Source organism: Tympanuchus pallidicinctus, unplaced genomic scaffold, assembly GCF_026119805.1.
Source record: "Tympanuchus pallidicinctus isolate F22 unplaced genomic scaffold, pur_lepc_1.0 scaffold3, whole genome shotgun sequence".
NCBI classification, from domain to species: domain Eukaryota; kingdom Metazoa; phylum Chordata; class Aves; order Galliformes; family Phasianidae; genus Tympanuchus; species Tympanuchus pallidicinctus.
In genome coordinates, this window is record NW_026294747.1 from 33,493,680 (window position 1) to 33,510,866 (window position 17,187).

Genomic DNA, 17,187 nt, shown 5'->3' on the forward strand with positions numbered 1-17,187 from the left:
AGTGATATTTGAGTTTCATTTTGTAGCTACAATTTCAAAGCATAACCAAATTTCTGTTTTGACTGTTCCTTACAGAGTATAATGAAGTATTTGATCTAGATACCAACAACAAGCCACTACCAATAACACAAAATACTGCTGCATGTAATTAGATCTATTTGGTCTTTCACATCACATTTGATTCTCAACTTCATTTTTACAGGAAGAAATACTCCTCCATATTTTCCACATAACGAAGGCTAAATTATTACATACTTTAAAAATCACTAAAGTGACAGTAATTCCCGTCCCATATCACATAGTAATTGAATTTTGCAAGAGGAATCTTTTGAGTACTGACTTGCTATCCTTCTGAAGCTAGGTTTCTATGAATGAAGAAATTAAGAGAAGACAAAACTCCTCTAAGTGGATTTAATTGTTTGCTGCTATTTATCTATTGAATTCTACCACCCAATTGCAAGAATTGCTAGTAGCTTCAACCCAAAAAACAGATGAAAATACAGGCATAGTTTTACCATCTCAGAAAGTATTATTAATTTATCACTACATTAATTAAGATTGGAATAGAGTGGTTCAAAGTATGCATCAGAATATGTCTGGCTATGTCTACAGAGTGACATAAAGACATATCTGCTAGCAACAAACAAAAAAATCCCAACTCATATACATACCCTTTTAAGGTATCATAGTGTTATAAAAATTCATAAGCTGACCCAAAATACTCAAGGACATTAAAGTTACAAAAATGTTCTTCTTTAAAATATTACACTTCTAACATACTTGGAGAGAAATACCAGAAATACTAAACTATTCCACAGCTACTACAGCATTTTACTTAATCTTACAAACCAATGTCCTACTTTATGTTCTTCATCTGAGAAACCATGATATTCATCATAATCTGAATGAGCTTTTTTTTTTTTTTTTTTACTCCCTATAATTTAACATTTCTGCATGAAACTATTTGACAGCATGAGGAATTCAGCAACAGAAGGAAAAAGGTATGGGAAGAAGTCAGGTATAATACTGATAACTGTTCTCAACACTGAGATCAGATTTTTTTTTTTTTTTTGTCTCCAGGCTGATATCATTTGCTGGTGTTGCCTGTAGAATACCAATGGCAAGAAAAAACTAACTCCTATCACCTTGAACTCTTCGTTCAGAGCAACAACCAAAGCTAACATATCATTCTTAGATGACACACTAAGAAATCAGTAGCTGCTGGCTCTCCATAATCAAATCACAATACTTGTACAATTAGTTCCCCTCGAACTACTGGGTGTTAGCAGCAAAAGAAGTACGAACAGCTTCCTCATTGCCTCTCACTCATTCACCAATCAAAGCCAGAGTTTCAGTTCCTGTGTTTAGCAATCTTCATGACAATTTTGGCTGGGGAGTTAAGCAAAGATTACCTTTTGAAAACTAAGCAGCATTGGGTTGTATCCAGAAGCCAAAAGAACTAAAATAAACTGTATGTTTCTTCTGCTGTATGTATGATTTTGAATTTCTTCCTCATTAGATGAATTCTGGAATTTCATGGGAAGTCAAACTACAAAGGTAGTTTAATTTCAAGGGAAAGCATCAATGAATCTTTAACAAAACCATTAGCTGCACATTCTGCCTTCATACTATAGCTCTTAATAAGTGTCTTTGATTTATCTTAGTAAATAGGCAATCCCCACAGCTTTACAGCGTATATTTGCAGTAAGTCTCCACATGCAGCACACAAAGAGTTTATCACTGCTAAAAAAAACCCGACAAACTGCTTTCCTTCAACTGTTCAATGTTCTATTAAATGAGAAGTACACCACCTGCTCATCACAGTTCTCATCTGACTGTAATTCAGAGTCATTTGCACATAGCTGGTATGATCTAACAGTGTAACTCTTAGTCTTACACTAGTAGGAAACTTGAGTTACTTTCCACCCTGAGAACAGATGTGAATGAAGCAGCTCCTTGCAGACTATTACCTCACCAGAAAATACATGAGGTGATGCTATGATCTGCAATATAAACATACACTGTGTTCTGAAGTACACCTTTATACAGGATGTTTCACACAGAGATATGCAGTCATCCTCATTACATTAGATTTTTGTAAGAGAACTGACTAATCAGTTGTTTCTGTACTGCTTAGCTACTTACAGTACTAATTTATAATGTGAATCATGTTCAGTCTTGAACAACTAACCAAAAATGTCACAGTAATAGTTAGGTTTCACCTGGACACGTTTTTATTTACACTGGAAGGAACATTCCCCACTAATCAAAGTAAACAAATGCTGACTACTTTTTTGCCAGACCCTTAAAAAGCTCACACAGTTGGATTTGGCTTCATTTTGAGAATAAGATAAAATTAAATTAAAGAATTCAGTCCATTACTGAAAATACAGGCATATGACAAGTCTGTCTGCCTAGTGCTTTTACAAATAAAGCATTATCTTTGGTCAACTGAAACTGACAGCCAATAAGATGCTGTGAAGTTTTGAAAGTCATTAACCTGCATGGAGTGAAATGAATATTTAACATAAGCAGAAGGAGGATCATCTCTTTACACTATCTGATAGTGACGAGACAAGGCACTAATGACTTTAAACCACAAGAGGGGAAATGTAAGTTAGATGTTAGGAAGAAATTCTTTACTCAGAGGGTGGCGAGGCACTGGAACAAGTTACCCAAGGAAGAGGTAGATGCCCCATCCCTGAAAGCATTCAAGGCAGGTTAGATTAGACTTTGAGAAACCTGGACTAGTCCCTATCAGATGGTAGCAACTCTTTCCAACCCAAGTAATTCTATGATCTGACAAATTTTTTATAACATCATGTTAATACTACAGAAAATACACTTACTGAGACTAGAAATGCTAGTGATCTCCACATGAAATAACAGCACTTATTCTTCAAACCAGAAAAGACAATCTATTCAATTTGAACTTTCCGTTTTTAAGACATGAGACCAATTTGGAAACTGAGCAAATTCGTATTACAGCAGCCACAAAAGATCACCAGAAAAAGTGAGACAAGAACACCACTTTATTAAACACCACTTTTGTTTAATTATGAATAATTAATTTTTTTTTCAGTAATTGTTACCATAAACTCAGACAGTTGGCACAATGTGGTGATGACCCACCACAAAAACAGTGCATATAAAGCAATGGTAGAATAATCTAGTAAAAACCGTTCACACAAAGTGAAAAAGTGAATGCACCTTTCTTCCTAGTCTGTTAAGTCTTACGTGTATAATAAAAGTTTAAGAAATACATATACATACCTTTCTTGTTTTAATGCATATTCTAACATTTTTATTCTTCTCACTAAATCTTTCTTCAAGTTTTCTTGACCCTTTCTTTCCCCTTGTAGAAATGCTATCCGAGCCTGAAAACACACACACACAAAAAAAGAAAAAACAATTATTTTATTTTATTCTGTTCCCAAAACGAAGCATTACAAGTCTGGCTCAGAAGAAAAATATAAAACAAAAGAGAAACTGTTTTGTAAGAATCACTTTAGTCAATTATTAATAACAAAAATATTTCTGCCCAGGAGACTGTATGTTGGTTTTGGCTCATAAGAATATTTCTTGTTTGCCAGCTTTTTTTTTTTTTTTTTTTTTAATTGAAATACAGGTATAATGTAGTAAGAAAAGGTACAAACAGGAATCACAATAAATGCACATCTTTGTCTTATGACACTGTTAGCATACATTCTTTTACACATTTTCTTCTGAAGAAGAAGCCATATTAAAAGATACATACTTTAAAGCCATTTAGTTTTAAATGTTATTTTTTGAACAAAACAAGAAAAAGGAATTAGCATAAGAACTCAGATACAGACTTAATAAATTAACTATGTAAGAAGCAGATTTATTTCACAGATTCACCTACTGACAACTGAAGACAGTAAAAAATTAGAATATCAGAGTTTATTATTTTTTTAATGCCATCCTATATGAAGCAAAAGATCTTCCCACTGATAGGGGATGGAGGGAGTCGAGCAAACTCAACAACTGTACGTAACTGCAACTATGATAACCAAATTTTTAAAAAATAGTGTAGAAGTGATTCTAATCCAAAACAAAATGAACAGTGTTCTGAAGACAATTCTAACTAAACACAGTTTGCATTCCCCTAGCAGCAAATGACCAGAATGTTCCACAAGCCCAACCTGTCAGGCTTGACTAATGAAAATGAGGATAAGATAACAAAACTTTCAGTAAATAATGCCTTTCTACAATAAATAAATAAATAAACAATCAAAATCAGTAATAAAAGCAATTGGAAAAATAAAAACTAGTATGTTACATGCACATATGCTCAGCACCACTCTTCAAAGTTTGGAAACTCCCGTATCTGCATAGAGTCTACTCATAAAAATAATACCAGAAATAAATACTCCAAAAATCATCACCGAAGTATGGTCACTAAAACTCTTCTGCTCTTTAACACAACAGTATGGGATTCTTCCCCTAATTCAGATCTTCTGTAAGTGATAGTCTTCACACCTATCAGTCTCGCTCCTTTGGATAGCATCCTTTTACAACCATTTGTCACACCTCAGTCACCAGGTGCAAATGCTGGGCCTTGTTTCACCCTCTGCCTGCAAATAACTGAGAAGAAAACGCTGTAGCTGCATCTGCCACTTACATGCTCACAGCCAAACTATCTCCTTCTGGAAATAATTCTGGATACATGGTCACACATAATTAAATGTTCACACTTACTTAAATTCACCTGTAAAAAGCCAAGAAAAAAGTCCTTAATAAACAACTGTATTTATATCACCCTACACAAGGTCCAAATGGTTTAAAAGAAAGGTTGCTAGGAAAGAATGCACTTTTTCTTTTTAGACAGTTTGTCACTTATGTCAATAGTAGCTGATATCTTCTGGCAGACACACTTCTAGCTATAGGGAACTTTCCTTTTTCCTCTATCCTCTATCTAACATGGTTAAAAACTAATTGAAATTATCTGCACAAAAGACCTTCAGAATACTGCTAGACATCAAGGCCTTCCATACAAAATAAAAAATAGGATTAACTTACACAGATTTGTTGTTCAGCTAGGCTAATTAACTTCTTTCCTCAAGTGCTAAATTGAGCAGTGATGATTGCCAAAACTATCAGTTGACATTTTGTGTAACACTGAGCCACAAGAATTAACACGATTTCCCAACAGTGATTTTTTGGAGAATCAGTAAATCTCAGGTTAAACACAAAAGATGAAGTAAACAGATGTCTCCCACAGTTGTTAAGTTCCATACAAAAACAAACACTGAGGAAATGTTCTCTATAATACAGTTTTCAACCCTAAGGTATTCCATTCCTTTGAAAGGATTCTCTGGATAGTAGGAGCTACTAAGATTTATGACTATTAATGACTGATTAGCACCAAAACTGAGAAACAAAAAGACACAAAAGAGTTTACTACTCACCTTCCCTCCCTCCCCCTACAAGACAGTTCTCTACACTATTTTCAATCAATTTGTAAACCTCTAGGTTTACAAATCCACCTCCTCCAATTTCTGCTTCTCTTCTAGGGTAACATTACTGCTTTTGCAGACACACATTAAGTCTAATGAAGAAATCTTTATTTATTTTTTACTCAGTTCTGAATTACATCAGTTTCCTGACCCTACTCTGTCGGGCCATGGGAGTACTTAAGGCTGGCACAAGGGATACAAACAGGATACCAAAGTAACTGACCATCAAATAATAACAGGACCAGCTCACATAAGTCCCAAACGAGTACAGAGTCCAGGAAACTCAGAAGACAAATCAAAATCAAATCAAAATCTATAGTAATATTATAATATCTATAAAACAATATTTCTGTATGCAAAAATATAATTTCCCTCGGCTTAAAAAAAACCTAAATAGCTGAATTTAGTTTTGTATTATTGCTAGATTTCCTATCCTTCCCCCACTTCTCCCATCCAGACAGGACTATGCTTCAAATTATAAACCAAGTCAGAAGCTTATTTTCTCAGGGCAGATTCTTCCTCTTTCATTAGACTGCCCATTTTCATATTTATTTTCCCATCTCTCTGATATCTGCTATTTTTCTACAAAAATCAGTAACTTGCTAACTCTGAGATTCCTCTGCACCTTGGCCCTCACCCGTAAACAAGAGTACTATCACACGAATTTGCTGAGTTTTCTTATGAAAGTGAATTCAAAGAGCACTGAGAAAGAGGGCAGCAGATATTTTGTGTTTGTGCAAGGATGCATGATATAAAGCCTAAAACATGGCAAGGCAGAACACAACACAAGGATAAAAAGAATTATTGAGCAACCACCTGAATGGTATGGAGCCCATGAAAAAGAATGAGCTGTGACTAAATAACTATGGGATGCAGAAATGAAAGGAGATGAAATTCTAACATCTAATATTGGTAACCTTAGCATTCTTCTAATTCCATACAAATAAGTACTAGATATTTAGTCTGAAGGGTTTCTGCTTTTTTTTTTTTTTCTTCTATAAATAAGAGCCCTTAAAAATAAAATTAATTAGTCTTTCACCCACTGATCTCCAAGATCTCAAACAAGATTACTGAAGTCCTCCCCACCCAGGAGCCAAAATCATTGATCACACCACACTCCTAGAATACTCCACATCCCTTCCTCTCCTCAATCAAAACATAACACAACATTTTAAGCACTTTGGCAGCAAACTTCCATGCAACTTTAACTTATTCAAGTATCAGAATTTCACAACGAAGTTGATCCATTAAAAATCTGAAGGAACATTTTCTGGGAATAAAATTAAATTTTGTTTTGCTTTGTTTCTAAAGAAACTTGAATGGTCTTAAAAATTTTAAGAATTGTTGCTCTGCATTTCATATGCTACCCTTTAACCTGCATTTTATTGCTCCAGTCACACAGAAAAGCCTGACTGCAAGAGAATCTTCACCTCAATTGAACTTACTAAGAGGAAAGTTATTATAGTGTTCTGGGCAGGTAAAATTATATATGCAAACTAAAGGTTATTTAATAAATTATACATAAGCTTTCAATCTTACTGTATTAGAAAACTCTGATACACAATAATCAACCAAGAACTCAAACCTAGTAAGACCTATCAAAGGAAAAAGCAGCATGGAGTCTGAATTAAATGACAAAGCACGTAAGATTGATTACAGAATTTATCTTATGTTTTCGAAATATTAACACTTTTTCATACAATTCAGGCAAACGGATTCTAACAGATTTGCCAATACAATGACAAATTCTCATTTCAGCTGCAAACACTGATAACTCTCCCAAAGAGTATTTTGTAAAAAAAAAAAAAAAAAAAAAATCAACTGTATGTAAAGCAATAAGAAGAATTTCAGTATATCCATAGAAATCTGATGATGCCTATCTTTGTGTTTTAACTATAATTAGTACTTAAGCTGTTAACTAGACTTGGGCAAGGAACAAAAAAAGAGCTAGACCACTCTGAATAATTGCACAGCATTAATTTGAATCAAGCTTTAAATTGCAAGTTGAAGTCTCAGGTGAGATTCTCTAAAAAGCTGAGCGGTGAGACAGGCTCTACTGTTCATATGAGGACCGTGCATGTTTCAATGGCATAGCACTTTAAAGTAAGTTTGTGCCCAGAAATTCTTAAAACACCTGTCATCTTCCTGAAAAAATATTGCATCTCACTTCACCCCACTGGCATTACATAGTGCTCGGCAAAAGTTATCCATTCCACTGGAAGGAGTGGCAGCCCAGAGAAGGCTGCAATGGGAAAGCAGGCAGTATGCGCACCCAGAAGCACAGAAACAGAGAGACACAGGGTTTGGAAGAGAACAGATATAAAGTAGATCACACAAACTCTCCATAGTTTACTCTTCTTCATGTTGCAGCTACTAACACGCTGAGACTGAATACTTAAATCAATTTCAGGAGAAGTGAAGTCAATTTGTTACCATCTACATACTCATAACAGAATAACTCAAATGCTCAGTGCCACAGTGACAGCATCTGTGCCCCTGCATGCCAGCACTGCTCCCCACACCTGATAATTTTGGCAGGCACTTTATTTTAGCATCACAACTCCTGCACTAACCAATCTGCACTTTGCTTTGTACCTAAAATGTAAATCAACAAGAACATCAACAATCTGGGCAGACCCAAGGCCCAGTAATATTTTAGTTGACAGGTGTTAACACACAGAATTTTTTCTTTAATCAATGGACAGTTAACAGAAATGCCTTCGGCACTGGATTATCTAGCATACCAACAAACTCATTTTCACCTTCAAAAAAAAAACCAAAACAAAAAAAAAAAAACCACTTTCATTTTTAACCTTATAGTTACTCCATCTTCAACAATATCCATTTAGTTTCACCAAGAAACAACCACCTTTGCATCAATTCAAACGCCATCACTCGTATTTCTGTTAGCTATTGGACTATCCAAGGAGTAATAATATTTCTTACTACTCATGAATCATTACTACTCCACAAAGAGTCTGAATATCACACTTGCTAAAAGAAGTGCAATGATCTATCAAACGTGTTTGAATAGAAGCTCCCAAGACTCTGAAGCAGGCATGTTTCTATAAAGGGTTTGAGTGAGCTCAGCAAACAAATGCAAACCAAATATATAAATGAAGATCTCTTTACAATTAGGGCTGTTTGAATACATATGCATCCTTCCTTTGGTATGCATTTCCTGAAGATCAAGTCATGCAAAATAAACTCTATGTCTATTTTCATACCTTAAATTCATTTTGCATCACCTGTAGAAGAAATAGTACTTCTGATGTGACTTTTACAGACAAAAGTTAATAGTAAGATGCTATGTAGTTTGACATATCAACACATCATCTCTCCCAGTGAGACTACAGATACTTTCAAGAATCTCAGTTACACATTTTAATCTGTCAAGATGAAGGTTATTGATGCCAACATTCAAACACAAAATACTTCTACATTAGCCTCTAGTCAGTGTTTCTTTGTCAAACTAACAAGAAGGTTTCTCCACAATATTCACAACAAAAAAATTAAAAATTACCAAAAGAAGCATAACCTAGCCAAGGCTGTGACATCACTGTACAGCAACTGTTATGAAGACGTTTACCAAAGGCAACAAATTATTGATATGCCCTATGCAAAATAATGCTAAAGTAAACCTTAATGATCTCTTTCACTTTCAACATCAGTCTCCCAGGTATTTTTCTGCCCAGACTTCAAAGCTCACTTGAATATATGCATTTATATTTATAAACACACAGGTCCGCAGCTTCGAATGCAGCATGCTGCAACTGCAGTGAACTACAAACAGAGGGCCAAGCACAAACTGAAGCACAAAGCAATCAGAGCAGCTATAAGAGAACTTCAAGGAAGTCTTAGAATTTACACAGCAAGGGTTCTTGTTGGTTTTCTTCTTGCTTTTTAATTTTTCAAAACCAGCCACTGGGAGGTGTATTCAACAACCCCTCAATAAACAAGTAAGCTGCTGTGCTTTGATAAAGGAAATCAGTACTTTGGGTTTCTATTTTAGTTAATAAATAGAAAAGATACTGCCATTCTGAGCAGAAACTACAGCTGTATTCAGTACATTTCACCTGTTAGAGCACACATAGCACTTACTTCACTTCTAAGATTGCAATTTAATACCATGAATGCACAAGATTTTACAGAAAAATCCTGGAGTCAACCAAAAACGCACCTGTAAATTCTGTCTTCCAACAGGAAAGTAAAATCTTCAGGCTTCTCTGACAGGAAAATTGAAGCACCCAGAAAAGATTATCTTCAAACCAACACTGACACAAATAACATCAGTTTAAAACTTAAGTCGCTTAAAGCAGTTCAGCATTTAGACAGTCCATATTTCATTCAGTTGCATTTGTACCGAATCACAACTCTGACAAAAGCATTTTTACTTTTAAATAAAAAGAAAGAAATCCCATAGTTCTATTGGTAGCTTACTCTAAAGGTCCCGTTCTGCATCTAAGTATGACGATTAAGTTTGCGTGTTTTTTCCATCAAAATTAATAACACTAGTTTAGATTACAGAGGAACACATTTCTCAATTCATTTATACTTATGTGATTACATATAGAAAAGATTCATCAGTGAGATAGGTGTTAGCTTTCCCTTTTTCAAGTGGAGCACCAGGCTGTGTCACACCCCTTAAACTAAACAATTTTCTACTTCAAAATCAAAAAGATTCTGAATATTTCTGAATATTTCTAACCCCCAGGGAGAGATGAATTAGGCTACCTTCCAAGACTTCATTTTGACTAACCACCAAGACTGAATTCTAAATAGATCATTCTGAAATGTTATTTCATCAGCTTTTTTTTGTCAAATTTTCAGCATTCTTCTTGAAATTACTACAAAAGAATGGGACATTATATTGCACTGTTGCCCTTGCCCACTCTGTACAGATCACATGACAGGAATCACTTTCCAATTTCTGTATTTACAGCTTCCATTTGTAAAGTAATAGATTATGCAGGTACTTCTGAATTTTTTATTTTTTTATTTTTTTCAGAAAGAGAGCTCTACATTGTTCTTGCAAAATTCCATCCTGGGATGCAGTTTCTCATTCTGTCACTGTCATTTGTACTTTCTGCATATCTCCTAAAAGTGCAAGTCCCACCTTACAAAAAAAAAAAAAAAAAAGAAAAAAAAAGAAAATCCAATCCTGCTGAAAAACTGCAGGGCTTTTTTTTTTTTTTTTTTAATATATCTAAGATAGAAATAATGTTTTCTTTCCATGAAAGCCACCACTACAACTAGTAAGACTAATTATACACCAATGGTAACATCAAAAGAAAATATTTGCTAAAATTAAAGACATCTATGCTGTCAACATCATTATACTGGTAGATTATTAAAATGAAGTTACATTGTTAAGTTATGCTGTTAGTAATTAACTGCCACATTTAGAGGTTCATTAGACACCTAACACTAAATAAAACTACGATTATGCTCTCTCTAACTCTTAGTTGTAGTAAAACAGCACACAGATCAAAACAAAGCTGCACACCTGGTAGTGTAGCAGGTATTTACCATCACCAGAGACAGGAAAAGGGAGAGAAAATGCCACAGTGGCAAGCATCCTAAAGGACGCACACCTCCTTTTCCAAAACCAGGAATATCCACTTTTTACATTTAGAAATACGGAATGGGAAATTAACATCTACAACAGATCCAACACAATGAGCTAAACTAACTTGTTCTAGTCATTAGCACTCATGCCACTGCTCATGAATGTGTTCAGTAACACATTCCCTGGGAAGACTGAAAACAAAAAAAAAACTCCACAATTTCAGGTGTCAGAATATGAGAAGCCATCTACACATACACAAAAGGATACAATACCACCGAGACTGAAGAGCTTTGCATCGTAAAATCAATAGCAACGTTGATTACATTTAAATCTATTGCTGTCAAGTTAATGGGGAAAAAGTTATGAAATACAAAGTTAAAATGCTTCTATACAATATATATGTAGTATGACACATTTTATGAGAGGTACCATAGAAAGTTGAGGAGGAACAGGTATTTTGCAGCTCATAAATGTTAATCCTGCCTCATGGCACAGAACAGTGCCAATGCTCACTAATTTACACCACTTATCAGAGAGGGAGCAGCCAGTAGCCCTGCCTTCTGCCAACTCAACTGTATAAAGCTCGCTAAAACTATGAAACAGAACCAGACTTGTAAAACTTGCAGATGTGTTTACATTTTCTCCTTGAATGCTTCCAAATGTTGAGTATGACTCATGAGTTTGGTCACTACAATTTCATTTATTTGAGATCACAGAACAAAACACGCATATACCAAAAACCCAAACAAATAAATCACTCTTATCTTGGAAGTAAGCTTTTTCAGTTTAGCTACTCTTGAAGTGTCAACAGTTCAAAAGAGTCTAGTCTAACTTACTAGGGCTTATTCTTTACTTTCTCATAGTGCATTATATGAAATATAAGCAAAAGCTGTGTGGTGGCAATCCTAGCATCAAGCAAAAGATCGTAGTATTACTCTGGGAAGATTTAATTTTGAGATTGTTTTACAGATAAAAAAATCACAGCTTTGAGTTGATTACTGAAACTGAGTATTTTCTACCAGCTCGGGAAAATACAACCAACTTAGGAGAATGAAAGAAACTTTACTGCAAGTGACAGATTTTAAAAAAGGGAGATAATCAGGAAGCACTTCATGTGTCTGAAATTCCTTACGTTCATTCTCTACTTCAGAATCAAATTTGAGTTAGCACCGAAGAACCACAGTATTTCAGAATGCATAGAGCACAAACACGGACATAAACATGCACAAGCCCTTCAAGCCCAAAAGACAGGAATACACGTATCCCTCAGTAACATTAAGTAGAATTTAACCCAGAAATATATATTTTATCCTCAATTTCTAACAACAGATTAATGCTATTCAGCTATTTCATAAAATATTATAATGGTAAACAAAAATAGGCCCTACAGACTGCCTGAACTCACGGTGGAGATTCAGGAATGGTCCCAAAGAAGAGCCAACTTCGCAAGTGGCTGCTAATACATGCTGGAGTTGCACAGATGAAGCAGAAGGTATCAACAAACAGCAAGTGCCATTGAGCCACTGTTTAGAATAATCCAAGAACAGCTGGAGTGCTGGAATCCAACAGATATGCAAACAAAGTTGTACACATGTCCTGAAGATTTGTTAAATCCCTTCTCATCAATCAGAAAAGACAAAAAGACATTGTTATTACTTCCACTACCTTCTTAACTGACAAAATGATGAAGAAACATAACCCTATCTCAAAACATACTTTCAGCATGTAAGAAATGACTAGGTACCAGGTACTTCACAAAAAAAAACAAAACAAACAAACCTCAAACTAAGATTTCTTACATGGTCATTAAATATGCAATGGCAGTGAAATTTTAAGTAATTCTCCCCCAAGAAGTCTTCTGTGCCTTGTCTAAAACAAGGTTGCGTGTAAAAGAAAAATTCATCAGAGTAACTTAATGAAACAACAGTTACGTGCTCCACTGCTTAAGTGTGATTTTATTCCCAATAGTTATAAAAGAGTAATGATCACATAATAAGATAATTTTAATACCCAGTGCTGACAGAATTACTTGGTATTCCAGGAAAAAAAACTAGTCAACTGCTATGCAGCTTGACACCTTCATCAAGACCCCACAGCCATCCAGGTATTTCTTATTCTACCTCTGCATGGTTGCATAGATAGCTTAGCATCCTAATTCTTTCGTTATGTTCACCTGCCTGTAGGAGGTGAATCTTGCAATAAGAATTATACAGAAAGTTAAAGATACAGATAAATTCCTTTAAAAATATTATGGGAAGGATTAGACAAACAGAAGAGTAAAAACTTTAACATTTAAGCTTAAAAAAACCCAAAAGTACTTTAGAGCTACAAATGATATTCCAATTTCTTAATGAACAAAATGGAATATTAATAATATATCCATATTGGCAGGACAAAACCTTAATTCTTATATTGAACTATTTCAAGAGATCTCCTCATTTCAAGCTTGTCTAAATATCTTCCTCATGCTATAGAATAGTTACCTTTTAATTAAAAATCATACCATCTCTGTATAGCTAACTCATACACAAAAGGAAGCAGCTCTGAAAGGTTTTCCTTTCGAAGTCTTGCCAAGGAGCCTATGAAGAAGGCAGGATGTACCCCAGACACAGAAAAGCAAGCTTTCAGCTTCACACAGAGGCACCTGAAGCTCTCTCAGGGGCTATCTGCCTCTAACTCTGACTGAACAGCTTCTGGAAAGCCACACTTCTCTCTACTCAAAATATACAGAATTCTCAAGTCAAGGAAAAAGGGACTAAATAGCAAAAGGGACTGGAACTCCACAACATACATGGCTGTTCTCACTATCAGCTTAGAGAAATGATTAATGAATGAAAGTTTCTAGTTTTTGAACTTATGTACACTACAGTGAAAAAAATGCATTACAAAACAAAGTTTAAGTATTTGTACAGTAAAGTGTAAGAGTAAACAGCCTGTATTTACATAAAGAGGTACTTCAGCACTCATGCTTCAGCAAATGCCTTAATGACTGGCACAAATAGAAGCCAGACATTTCCAAAGCACGTGTTACTTGCATACCTCACAGCATTTACAAGTACTCCCAAGTAAGAACGTGGATTGACTTTCTGCAACTTACTTCATTGCACTTTCCACCAGTGTTGTTGAAATATTTTTAAGGAGTGTTTTACTAGGTAAGTTTTACTTCAAATTACATTCTGTGATTATCTGTAAGATGCCATAAAATAGTTTGTCAGTTACATGTCTTTTCCAACAGAAATCCGTTGGGATGCAACTGATAAACACACATGCAATTGAAATACACTCTGCATTTTGCTACAGTACCATCTGTGTTTCGTATCATCTGCAACCTTTGTGTGTTCAATCACATTTAATGCTCTCAAACCTCCAACCAGATTGTTATTTAAGAAAAAAAAAAAAAAACAAAACTGCATTGCAGGTGTATTTTAAAAACAATAAAAACAAAGCATATCAAGAGAGATTTTAGAGGTCAAAAGAATAAAGAATAGCTCTCTCTGGTCATACCAACAGCCCAGGATACCACTTTTAATCCCAGTCAAACAGGCAGCTCCATGGGAATAGAAGAAAAACAGAAGAATAAGCATCAGAAAATATTCACAATCTCCAGTAAAAGCAGCAGCACCTCTGAGTACCAGCACCCTGGGACTTCTCTTCCACGACCTCATCTAAACACTTTTTGACCAAAGAACACTTCAGCAGCTACAATCTCACTCTACATAAAGGGCTACCAAAAAAGCTGTCTTTTTTTTTAATACTTTGGATTTTGTACCACACTTCCTTGATGTCAGCTGAGGCGCAGTGATTCTTTCTTCATAACGTGAAAATAATGACCATTCTGCAACCCTCATCCCTTATTTCACTTCCAATTTACCATTAAGGAAACACGCTTGCAAAAAGCAGGTGATGTCTATGCTATCTGAATAACCACCCCTTCAAGAACAAAATACTCCTAACATTTCCATTCTATTGCTCAAGTAAGTAACAAAAGCAAAACCAGGTTCAATGCAGACTAGTGTTTCAGCAATTGCTCACTGCTATGATTTGTAAATGCTTTGAAAGATGCAAACACAGCACATACTCTGAAAACTTTCTCATCTAGTTCACCATATTTACACATTTACGTATGCTTACGTGTCTACAATCATATCTAAAGGGCCTAATCATAAAATTCCTTTAATCATCTGAATTCTACCCCCCAGAAAAAAAAAAAAAAAAAGCCACATTCAAGGATAACCTTTTCATTAAATATATGCTAAAAATACAAAACATTAAATAATAGAATGCTCCTGTAATATCAATAAATAGTTGGGAAAAAAAAAAAAAGCACTTGTAAAATTAGATGAACTAGGAACCAGATGTCACTGATGCTGTCACTTTATATTACGGAAAATGCACTAACAAACATATCAATTTTTAGCACTCGAGTTAGAACAATAGAAGGACGCATGTTGAGCATACTGAAATTGGACACATTCTGAGAATTAATGTTTCTTATTCTCACTGTTAAAAACCAACTGGAAGTAGCAACTGCTAAGTTTCCCTCAATGTATCTTAGCATGATTTTAAAGCACAGATACTACCACCTTCTAGTTCAGAAGTTTGAAGAAAGTGCCCAATTAACCTAATTAACAACTAAGATCTGGATGCCATTTAAGTGTCTCAGCCTTCAAGCTTATAAAGAAAGGGAAATTGCCTGGTTTTCCTGAGTACCTGAAAAGTTGCAGGATGATCCTATGAAACTCCTCCTTGGCACAATATTGTTACTTCCCATAAGTTTCTGTACTGCAACTCCAAAGTACTTTCCCTACAATTTTTGATTATTTTTTTTTAATGCAACTATGAAGCCACCTACATATTCAATACAAAACTTGTTTCCTTTAGGAGGTAACACCCAACCACAACGGTTTGCTTTAACTCCTCTAAGCATGTTAGACAAACGTATTAGACAATATGAACTGCATGTATCTCAGTATAACAACAACCCAACATGAAGGTCATTACACTCACAGATTGAAATTTCAGCTGTGATTGCACAATATTGTTATACTGAGAATCATCCTCTTTTTAGTTTGCAGAACAGATTCAGCCTATTCAAGAGCTCAAAATACCAAGCGAGGCCAGATATTTCCTTCCTATGCAACAGTGAGGAAATACTAATAAAGTTACTGTGGCAGTCAGTATTGTAAGTGAAGGGAAAAGTACACTACAGTTTAAATACTAAAATCTAAGTATTTGACTTTTCTATACTTGATGCTGACTGGCACACAGATTTGGAAATAATTAGTGTTCATCACTGACAAAGGCAGAATAGCCACATACCTAAACAATTTAAGAAAACAGTGAAAAACTAATAACATGTGAGGTTCAGAGTCTGACACACACATGGACTAGTATGCTGGTACAGAACTTCTTCAGATCCAAAGGACCAAAGCTCAGTTATTATAGCTGTGGCATAAACCTCAAGATGATGAAGCAACTTGCAATTGAAATTAATTCTAAAGATAAGTCCCATACACAAGTACTATAAGGGATCAAAAAGTTCACTACAAGATCCAAGAACGAAAAACAAACAAAAGCTTATGGGAGACCGTATGCCCATTTGCCTTGCCCCCATTTGTAAAGAGGGCTCTTACTTTTCACCTAAACCATGCAGGGGAAAACAAACAGAGGTGGGAAAATCACTCAATAGTTCCCCTAAGTTTCATACTCTGGAGAAAAATCTCATTCATTGGAAAAATCTTCAGTTCAGAACAGGAAAATAAAATGACAAAATTTTGCTAAGTCATTTGGTTTTCCACATATTTTTCATAAAGTATCACTTGTGAAGTTAACAAGTTAACTTAGGAAGGAACCTTTAATTACTAAAGAAGGAAGAAACTACCTGCACGAGTGACAGCTGCACCTAAGAAATTTAATTCTCATGCTTCTTGCTTCCATATTAATTGCTACTGTCATGCTACCAAATTTTTTTCCTATTCAACTCAGGAAGCTGCATTCACAGACGAACAACAATCACAGTGGCTTCAAAGGGCAAAACAGTTGTTTGGGGTTCAAGATGTCAGGATTTTATTAGTCACAGAATAAACTGTGACTTTATTACTTGAGTTGCAAGACCAATAAGTAATTATATGCTATAAA

The 17,187-nt window shown here is 35.1% G+C and overlaps 1 protein-coding gene across 4 annotated transcripts in view; it reads right to left on the reverse strand.

Moving 5' to 3' along the window:
• Nucleotides 1-17,187, reverse strand: part of STRN3 (striatin 3) — a 56,039-nt gene that overhangs the window by 36,199 nt on the left and 2,653 nt on the right. For all 4 annotated transcript variants that reach the window (XM_052694696.1, XM_052694697.1, XM_052694698.1 and 1 more), the window contains exon 2: nucleotides 3,274-3,377. In XM_052694696.1, coding sequence (XP_052550656.1) covers nucleotides 3,274-3,377 — 104 coding nt within the window. The remainder of the gene's footprint in view (nucleotides 1-3,273; nucleotides 3,378-17,187) is intronic.